This window comes from Mytilus galloprovincialis, chromosome 10 (genome assembly GCF_965363235.1).
Source record: "Mytilus galloprovincialis chromosome 10, xbMytGall1.hap1.1, whole genome shotgun sequence".
Taxonomy (NCBI): domain Eukaryota; kingdom Metazoa; phylum Mollusca; class Bivalvia; order Mytilida; family Mytilidae; genus Mytilus; species Mytilus galloprovincialis.
The window spans coordinates 28,725,144-28,736,531 of record NC_134847.1 but is presented as its reverse complement, the minus strand read 5'-3'; the positions used below and the strand labels follow the sequence as shown (position 1 = coordinate 28,736,531).

Below are 11,388 nucleotides of genomic sequence, written 5' to 3'. Positions count from 1 at the left end.
TTTTCCTTTTATTTAAAACGCCCTTGTGATTTACAAATAAAATTTACTTCCGGTAGAGGTGTTTACCGAAAATCTATTTATTCGAAGCAACGATATTCTTCTTCTATTTACCAGATCTGATTATCAAATTCAAAGCTATGTCTCGGCAAGGGACACGAGGAGTTGATCCTCGTAAAGTTGTAAGAATATTTATCAAATAGAAAAGTAAACAGACATGACAGAGACCTTTATTATGCCATTTATGATTATGAAAAAAAGATTTGGGGAGGATCATCATCATAAATATGTATAATCCCCATTAATGTCATATAAAAAGAGATTTGGGTTATTTTGATGTCAAGGAAATTTTTGATGCAATTTATGATAGGAAGTATGACAATTCAACCCAATGCCTAATCGCTACAAACTTTCTCACCCAAAATATACCTTTATACCTTTATCTTCTGGTCGTTACATGAGGGGGGGTAGGAGGGGTCCTGATCCCAAAATCCAGGGCTTAAAAACACGAATTCCCGAGGTCCCCAAATCGAAAAAAGAATTTCCCGGATCCTGAAATGTTCAATCCCGAAATCCCGAGCTTAAAAACACCCGATCCTGGAGTCCCGATAAAGGTCCTATCCCCCCTCTTACATAATCCAAAGGTTTCTACTGTCCCTCATCTTGGATTTTTGTAATGTGATTTCTCATCTCATAATACATGTAATACAAATGTAATAATATATTTATAAATAATATACAACTTATCAAAAAATACTTATTAAGGGCATACGATACAGTTACAGGGAATGTAATGACGTTGCTAACGTAAAATGTTATTTTCGCGACGTCAAACTCTGACATATCGGGAAAAGATGCATTTTTCGACTGATTTTTATCATTCAAACTGATTTAATTTGAAAACGAGTGCATGGACCCCTATTTTTTAAAACAGCAATTTGTTTCATTTTGCAAGGAGATTATGTGACCAAAATTTTATAAAACTGTAAATAGCGCAATTTTTTTAATTTTGATAAACATGCAGCAAAAAATGACGTTTTTTCCTCTATTCATGAACATTTGATAAATATAGAGTTATTTCGGAATAAAAATTGCATAATTTTTAATGATACTTATAAAATACAGAAATTACCGATTATTTAACAAAAACCATTTGGAGTTTATCTTTTAAAACAAAAAAGTTATGTCTTTCTTTCGAAAAAGAAAATACGGACACAAATCTGAATTTTGGGCAAATATACAAAATTTCGAACTCATTTTACTCAAAAAGTAGCACATGAAGGTATATTTTTTATTACATATTTGATTTAATGAGGTAAAAAATAGCCTATATGCAAATTTTCATCAACTTGTAAATACAGGTTCAATACTGTATCGTATGCCCTTAAGGTGTGCGCAGCATTACCCTAGTATAATAAAAATATTGGTTTTCAAGCTATTTAAATTGCATTGTGATGTCACAATGTTTATTAAAAAAGGCCTGCATAGTATAAATTCATTTTACATATGAAAAGATATAATATCATGATCTGACAATAAATCCTGCTTAATTTTGGCCAGTCAACTCGCCAAGCTAATAATAGAAGTCTGCTAAATGGTATCAGGACAGTTTGCTCCCAAAACACATTCTGACCCTAAACGTTCTCACCATAAACATGATAAACATGTTAAATTTACTAAGGATGCATACAGCAAACAGACCCAGGAGGCAAAAAGTGAGGGGCATTCACCTTGTGGTGTATTTGCACCCTAATTTATTCAATTACTGTTACAATTAATAGATGTTTTCTAGATATGAATGTGATCATGGTGAAAGGAGACAAATGAGAATGAAAGCAAACGTAATTTTGGGTAAACAGACCTGGATTCCTGCTTAAAATTTCAGTAAACAGATTTACACTTTTGGGTAATTATCCCAAAATCAGAATTGTCTCTGACCTTAGTCTTCCACAAATAACATCCTGACCAGTCTTTGCCAAACTGTTTTAGGGTTTGTCTGAACGAAATAAAAATTTGAACTTTTCTATTAATATTCAACATGTTCAACTTAAAATCTTAAAAGTTCTATCTGACCATGCTGACCGAATGACATTTTGCATGTTTTTGTCAGTTTGACAGAGTTTTGAGAATTTGAGATACACTGCCTGACCATCATGAGTCCATGACCTGATGCAGCAATCACTGAAATTATGAAGCCAAAGGTTTTGAATTGTGATGCAATATTTTGTTTGAACTTTTCAGTATAAATCACTGACAATGAATTGCATAGAAATGATAGAAATGTAAATACATATACACTAACATTGTACATGTACCTTTTAATACAGTAATTTGAAAATATTTGTTCGTCAATGTGGCCTGCTATAAAGGCCTAGATGGGAGTGGGGTGGTCCTTCATTTTTGTATTCTATGCATGCTACATGTACGTTAAGTACAATTTTAATGAAAGCAAAACCTCTTATTTTTTTTTCAGAATGGCGAGCTATTTACTTTGACATATGGAGCACTGGTGGCACAGTTATTAAGAGATTACGAGGATGACGATGAGGTCAATAAACAACTGGAAAAAATGTAAGATTAATGACATTTGTTAATTTAAAAAGTTTATGCATCATGATATATAAATAGTTTAAAGTCAAGATCATTTTGAAATATCTCTCAGTTAAGCAAAAGAATTTTTCTTGTGTATCAAAAAAAAAAATTGTTGCACAAGTCACTGCAAGTTACAACTAAAAAGTAAAAACACAAAAATACTGACCTCCGAGGAAAATTCAAAAAGGAAAGTCCAAAATCAAAAGGCAAAAATCAAAAGTCCAAACACATCAAACGAATGGATAACAACTGTCATATTCCTGACTTGGTACAGGCATTTTCTAATGTACATGTAGAAAATGGTGGATTGAACCTGGTTTTATAGCTAGCTAAACCTCTCACTTGTATGACAGTCGCATCAAATTCCATTACATTGTCAACAAAACAAACATACTCAAAGAGTAAAAATGTCAAAAATAGGGGTACAGCAATCAACATTGTGTTATCATCTTAATCACTATAAATACAACAAATGTAACGAAGAAGCACAAAAAGGCATACATCAAATTTAACATCCTCATTTTGCTTATCTTATCCAAAACAAACACATGTATAGTCTACCCGTAAAGGATGGAAGGTTTTCAGTACTGGTGTAAAATTGCGTGTTTGAAATTCGCACAGGTAGACATAAAAGAATTTTGTCGTTCAAAGTATGACAACATACATAAATGCAGAGTCACGGAAAGTAGATATAACGAAAAAAACAGACTTAACAGTAAAAGTAATAATAATAAATAAAATAATTGTGTGCTTCAAAGTATGACGGGAACAATTACTAAATCGTTATCTGCTTGGATAATACACAAATAAGATTCAACTTGATTGTTACATTTATCAATCATGTCAATACATGTATCTTGTGCAATGGCGCACTGGTCAATAGTATATTGTAGTTCATCAACCACTACCTTTAATTAATAATTTAATTTTGGATGTAACGCGTCTTCTGATTGGCTGACGTTATTTTGTTATCAGCCCATAGACATAATTTAGTCATGTGACCGTGACATCTTCAACGTTTTTTCATGGTTTTCTACTGTTTAAAATGGAATTTAGAATTAAATTAAAAGAAATGACTGTAATATTTTTTCTGTCTATTCGAAATAACATAAAAAAATGTGGTGCACACTGTTAAATAACCCGCTACACACGTTATTCAGTGTGCACCACATTTTTTATGTTTTTTCTTCATAGACAGAAAAAATATTACAGTCATTCCTTAAATAACTCATTAACAAGTAACATTTTCACATGCTCAAAGGGAGACAATCTGATTATTTTTCACAATTTCAATTTTGTCTAATTTATACAGAAGACAAAAAATTATGATAGCATTTGATATCTGGCCCACATTTATTCAAATCTTCTCTTGAGTAATATTGTTTTATGAGACCAAGGTTTTTTTTATGTTTCAGGGGATATAATATTGGTGTTAGACTGATAGAAGATTTCTTGGCAAGAAATAACTCTAGCAGATGTAATGATTTCAGAGAAACTGCAGATATAATTTCAAAAGTATGTTTAAGTAATTTACAATTATATATAAAAAGAAGCTGTGGTATGATTGCCAATGAGACAATGGTTCACAAGAGAATGTTATTGATCAAGGAATAATGAATTAGTAATGTTACAGATTTTGAAATATATTTCCAAAAGCTTTGACCTATATTAGTCTTTAAAGTCATATGATGCTTTAAAATTAACAAATAAGATGAATATATTTTTGTATATTTGAATGGCTAAGTTGAAAACACATGAACATAGGCTTTCTTTTAAAAGAATATCCTTTATTTTTATAAAAATCTTCAGAAAAATACAGCTATTGAATTATTGTCTTCCTGACTAATTTCCTGAAATGTTTTTACAGTATGCAGGTACTTTAACCATGTCCTTAGACATTTGATAAATGCACATATCAATTATCATGATTTTGAATTAAAAAAACTGTGATGCAAGTATTATTAGTTACATAGTGTGCTAGTGACCTAATATGGTATATATGGAATTTACTGGCCCCATATATACTGTATTAGGTCACTAACACACTATGTAAAGAATTTATCTTACCGACTATCTTAACTTGTGAAATTTAGACCTATCAAAATGAGCAAGTCTTCAATACTTTAAGAATAGCTTTAAGAAACTACTTCCATTGATCCTAAAAAAAGAGATACCAACAATAACAACTTGTTAGGTTTAAATGTGTTTTATGAATTTATTTCAATCTTAATTATCAATTTCTTCGTGTGTTGAAACCTTTATAATTTTTTCTCAGTACCGTTTTGTTTTTATAAAGTGACGTAACACCTCTACTACCCATGTATGAAATAAGCCCCGCCTCCCTTCTACCTTATATGGAATATAAAGGGATGTAAAACACCACTTCTAACCGTGTATGAGATAAGCCCAGCCTCCCTACTAACCTAATATCCAATATACACAGTCTCCACAAGGGCGCTTTTAACCAATCACATTCCTAGAAATGTACTAGGTAAGATAATGAGTGATGCTGAAAAAAAATTTGATACCATTAATCATTTAATAACGAACTGAATCATCAATATTATCAAATCTGAATGCATAATAGATATATAACAAACAAAAAAATCAATAAACATTGCTGTGTCAAAAATAACTTATGGATTTGTATTAGATATATATATATAGAAAAATGTGCATGCATTGGTTCAATAATTTCCTTCATATCATTATAACAGAGTTTATTTCACCTAAACTGAAAAAAAACCCATCTTTTTACCATGACCAGCTATCTTTATTAATGTTTGAATAAAAATTCTTCAAAAAGATGCACTTTTGAAAAGATATTATTTTTTTAAATTTCTGGATGGAATAATTTGTGTGAGAGTTATTGCTCTTTGTCCACATGTTACATGACAATATTAGAGATCCTTCATAAATGGGCTAAATTTGACTTTCTACACTAAATTATCTTTTTATCTACCAAGTTTAGGCTTAAAAGGTTTTTTTTGTGTGATAAATCTTGAATACTGTGGATTCATTTTTTTTCATAAGTACCAATTTTCGGATTGGGGAAAACTTGCCTTTTCATGGATATGTAATTTTGTGTTTTTGCCAAAGTCTGCATACAACCTGATTGAAAATTTGTAATTCATTAAACATTTAAATTCGTGGTTCACATGTACCCATAGAAACCACGAAATTTGGTATCCAACGAATAATAATGAATCCACAGTAACTAGTTCAGGGAGAGGAATTTGTAAAAGTGAACACTCACTTGTTTTTCAATCCTGATAAAACTATCATTTTGTAATGTTTACATTATAATTTTCAAAATAAAATATTGTTATCACTAACAAGTAAGGATCTTTTAACAGAATTTTGTGTACCACATGTTTCAATTTGGTACCAAACACCTTGACTAAAATTAATTTAACTTGTTCAATTTTCGTAAAATTTTGCCAAAATATTTACCACCCTTTGTAAAAAAATATTTTAAAAAAATCATAAAACTTAAACCTCACACTTAATGGCAAAAAATTCATTGGTAAATAGCAGTTTGACAAGCACTAATTTCATTGATTTTGATCATTGAGAAGCTTAATTAAATGTGATTAAAATATTTTCTGATTTTTACAAAGTTATCTCCCTGTTACATTAAAAGTCAAACAAGAAAATCACCAGTTTTCCTCTCAACATGTTACTTATGTGGGAAGGTAGGAAGGGATTATCAAAATATCCCTACAATCAAGAACCATTTTTAGAGAATTTTGCATAATTGTTATAGATGCATACTGAAAGAAGACACATGACCCACATGCAGTAATTAAACTTCCCCTCATGACCTCCCACATACATTTTAATGGAATAGCCCTAATTCAAAAGAAACATATCATTAAACATTGATATTCAGAACAGGGGCGTATCCAGCCATTTTAAAAAGGGAGGTTCCTAACCGAGGATAAAAAGGGGGGGGGGGGGGTTTCCAACTATATGTTCCTATTCAAATGCATTAATCATTAAAAAAAAAGGGGGGGTTCCAACCTCTGGAACCTTCCACCTGGATCTGCCACTGCAAAATAATATCGTAGAACTGATGTAGTTACATTTTTGTACTTTTGCTTTATTACTGTATGAAACTAATATCACTTTCTTTATAAATTTCAGGTAGGGTTTAAGATGTACCTTGGTATAACCCCTGTGGTCAGTAACTGGAGTCCTGCTGGCGATGAGTTCTCTTTACTTATAGAAAACAATCCATTAGCAGATTTTGTAGAATTACCACCAGGACATAATAATTTGAATTTTTCTAATCTTCTGTGTGGAGTATTAAAAGGTGCATTAGAAATGGTATGTTCATTTATCATGATTATTTTCTTTTCAAAAGTTTCTGCAGTCCCTTTTTATAGCTCCATTTATAGGAACCTATCCTGTTAGGGACGTCATCAAAAGTTCAATGTAGGATAAAAAACTTAATTCACATAGTTTTTTCACTGAACCCCCCCCCCCCCCCCCCCCACCCTCCTCTTAACTTAATTTGGGAAAAATTGATTTACCAATAGGGATATATGTAAAAATTGATTTTAGATATACAAAACTTTCAAAATTTTAACCCCCACCCCCACCCCCAAACTATTTGATTTAAGTTTTTTATCCTACATCGATCTTTTGATGTCGTCCCTTAGTACGACATGTATTATAAGATTTTCGTACATTTGCTGTGACATGTTTATAGGAATAAGAACCAGCATTTCTTATAATTAATTTAAATGCTTGCAAGAAAAAAATCTCTTGCACATATTGTACAGATGCACTGTCTGAAATGTCTTATCATATTGATGTACATGTATGAACATTTATTAAAAATATTATTGAATGCAGTACAATTTTGATCTGAATACATGGCTAAAGTATATAGACTTATCTTGCATGTAGATTTTTTTCATATGGTTTTATCCTGTTTTGGTAAAAATGTAATTTTGATGAGGCCATTACAAAAAATATGTATCAATGCAGAAAATCCTATAATACATGTACATGTATACTAAAAGTTATTTGATTTTTTGGAGGGTAATTATTATAAAAAAGAAGATGTGTTATGATTGCTAATGAGACAACTGTCCACAAGAGACCAAAATGACACAGACAATAACAACTATAGGTCATCGTACGGCCTTCAACAATGAGCAAAAAGTTTCAGGTTCTTTTATACTTTTGGCATTATTGGATGTAAAATAATGCATTACATTTGATTCATCTTTTAACTTGTTTTGCAATTTTCCATTTCAGGTACAGATGGATGTTGATGTGCGGTTTGTTCAAGATCAATTAAAGGGAGATAATATAACAGAATTAAGACTTAAATTTTTAAGACGTTTAGAAGATGCTATACCTGTAGGAGAGGATTGAGAAATAATTATTTTAGAATGTTTTAATTGGACAATTTAGTAAAGGACATTCCAGTGTGCACTTACAAAGTTTATGACATGTGTCTGATGTCAAATATCAAATGGTGAATTTTGTAAATGAATTGAATTTATGTGATGATATCATGGATAATTTTATTTACCAAATTTACATAACATAATTTCATTTATTTTGGATTCATAGTAGTAAATATAGAAACATGGAAATATTTTAGATACTGTGGATTCATTTATTTTCATGGTTACAAATTTTTGTGGATTAAGGAAAATGTACATGTTCGTGGATGATTAATTTTATGGTTTTGGCAAAGTCTTCAAACAAGCCTGTAGGAATTTTGTTATTTTTTCATCATTTGAATTTGTGGTTCACCTGTACCATTGTACCCACAAAATCCCACAAAAAAATAAAAAATCCATAGTATGTGTTCAGCTTTTAACAAAAAACAAAGAAAAGTCTTATTGATCTTAATCTTTAAATTGAATAGAAGTCGCATTAATCTTGTAATTTTAAGATGGTGTTGTTTATAAACTTGTACATGTTAATTCATGCACAAAAATAAAAACAATTTAATGTAAATGAGTATAAATGCAACTTATAAATAAATAAAAAAAATATATATTTTGTTTATACATGTTATATGTGACCCATTTTTGAAATCTACAAAAAATGTCTGTATTTATATTAAAATGAATACATTTAATTACTATTATAGTCTTAATACTGTTGAACAATAATTAATTTGTTTATATAAAATTAACATTAATAACATCTATTTCTTTTTGTTGTGGCCATGATAATAAAGTGCAATACTATAGACATTGTTTTATACTTTTTTTAAATGTTTTCCAGCAGGTAATTGATAAATTATTTGAACCCTCATTTTTTTTTTATTTTGAATGTGAAATTTTATGCAACTGTCAAACTGTTTAGCTAACTCTTAAACCTGGTTTAATTCACCATTTTCTACATAAGAAAATGAATGTGAAATTTTATGCAACTGTCAAACTGTTTAGCTAACTCTTAAACCTGGTTTAATTCACCATTTTCTACATAAGAAAATGAATGTGAAATTTTATGCAACTGTCAAACTGTTTAGCTAACTCTTAAACCTGGTTTAATTCACCATTTTCTACATAAGAAAATGAATGTGAAATTTTATGCAACTGTCAAACTGTTTAGCTAACTCTTAAACCTGGTTTAATTCACCAAGACAGGAATATGACAGTTGTTGTCCATTTGTTGGACATGTTTTGAGCTTTGATTTTGCAATTTGATTAGAGACTTTTCACTTTGAATTTTTGCGATTTTACTTTTGCGATTTTACTTTTTCTCTACAGTATTCTTTTTTTTTAAAAGCACATCTTTATATCTCACTCCTACTAAACATTTACAGTACTTCAAATACCCTTAAAAAAATGCATGTTAATTTTTTAATTTTATTTTTATTTCTGTTTGTTTTAAAATATTTATATTTTGCTTTCTTTTCACACTCAGAGCCCCTAGTGTGGCTAAAATAATAATGTCAGAATCCAACCAGAGACATTCAAAGTGTGGTGATTGCTTTATCCTATACATTTCATGAAAAAATCTGCAAATACTTTGCTAAGATTTAAGTTGCAGTATCAAGCCATCGGAAATCTTTATATATTATTCTGTATTTTGAACAAGATATGAATATTATGAAAAAAGGAGATTTTCAAAGATTTTCAAATAGAAAACTATCCACCAAACAAACACAATTTAAAAGTTCATAACCAACTACTATGTTACTGTATGACCTCAACAATGGACAAAACCAATCCTTTTAGCAAAAGTGAATGAACATTACCACAGACAAAATTGAACAGAATAAAGCATAAAACAAGCAGCAAACTATAGCAGCTGCTGATAATTTTTGTGTCATTTGGTCTCTTTGAGAGAGTTGTCTTATTGGCAAACATACCACTTTTTTGAATTAACAACAACAAACAATGGACTACATGCCTCTTGAATTGGACAGGAACATGCATCAGTAGCTATAGACAAATACTAGTTTTTGAATTTTTGATGATTGTTATTATAGATTATAATATACAAATACATTGCATGGTATCTATCTTTGCTAAAAGACAAAAGTATTTGTAGAAATGTGCACTTGTTGCAGAAAAAAATGGTATGGTTAAATGTTATTTCAATGTTTTCAATATAATTTACTGCAAGTTAATCAGTTATAATGAATGTCTGGATGGGCTATTCTGACTATGCGGTATGGGCTTTGCTCATTGTTGAAGGCCGTATGGTGACCTATAGTTGTTAATGTCTATCATTTTGGTCTTTTGTGGATAGTTGTCTCATTGGCAATCATACCACATCTTCTATTTTTATATACAGATAGAAGAGAAAATGATATGCCAAAATAAAATAAAGAGTGGTGAAAAATATGCCTAAAAAACAGGAATGAAAGGATGCTAAAATATGAAAAATAACAGGATGCTGAAATATGAAGAATAGCAGGGTGCTAAAATATGAATAGTAACATGATACTAAAAAAATTAAAGACCAGCCAGGGTGCTAACATGAAGAAAAACAGGATTCTTAAATATAAAAAAATTAGTGTGCTTAAAATATGAAGAATAACAGGATGGTAACATACATGTATGAAGATATATACAGGATGGTAACATACATGTATGAAGATACACAGGATGGTAACATACATGTATGAAGATACACAGGATGGTAACATACATGTATGAAGATATACAGGAAGGTAACACACATGTATGAAGATACACAGGATGGTAACATACATGTATGAAGATACACAGGATGGTAAAATACATGTATGAAGATATATACAGGATGGTAACATACATGTATGAAGATATATACAGGATGGTAACATACATGTATGAAGATACACAGGATGGTAACATACATGTATGAAGATACACAGGATGGTAACATACATGTATGAAGATATACAGGATGGTAACATACATATATGAAGATATATACAGGATGGTAACATACATGTATGAAGATATATACAGGATGGTAACATACATGTATGAAGATATATACAGGATGGTAACATACATGTATGAAGATATATACAGGATGGTAACATACATGTATGAAGATATATACATGATGGTAACATACATGTATGAAGATATATATAGGATGGTAACATACATGTATGAAGATACATAGGATGGTAACATACATGTATGAAGATACACAGGATACTTAAATATAAAGAATAAATGATATTGAACAAAAACAGAAAAGTCATAAGGAATAATGGCAAAAACAGAAATTGACCCTCCAAATTCAGACTCTCACAAAGTCATGGTCACATGAATTTGTCCCACCCTAATTTTCAAGTGTCTAAACAATGAAATTGAGAAT

The 11,388-nt window shown here is 30.3% G+C and overlaps 1 protein-coding gene across 1 annotated transcript; it reads left to right on the top strand.

Annotated features, from left to right (window-relative positions):
- Positions 1-41: 41 nt before the first annotated feature.
- LOC143047331 (trafficking protein particle complex subunit 3-like) lies at positions 42-8,811 on the top strand. The gene is made up of 5 exons (XM_076220365.1): positions 42-179; positions 2,471-2,568; positions 4,005-4,104; positions 6,736-6,918; positions 7,858-8,811. Exons 1-5 carry the CDS (start codon positions 138-140, stop codon positions 7,975-7,977), a joined length of 543 nt encoding a protein of 180 aa, XP_076076480.1. The 5' UTR covers positions 42-137; the 3' UTR covers positions 7,978-8,811.
- Positions 8,812-11,388: the final 2,577 nt, after the last annotated feature.

Excerpts from the sequence above, each read along its gene's own strand:
- LOC143047331 (XM_076220365.1), top strand. The coding sequence starts at position 138 with ATGTCTCGGCAAGGGACACGAGGAGTTGATCCTCGTAAAGTT. Across the intron at positions 180-2,470 it reads GAGTTGATCCTCGTAAAGTT|AATGGCGAGCTATTTACTTT; the intron begins GTAAGAATATTT and ends TTTTTTTTTCAG. Across the intron at positions 4,105-6,735 it reads CTGCAGATATAATTTCAAAA|GTAGGGTTTAAGATGTACCT; the intron begins GTATGTTTAAGT and ends TATAAATTTCAG.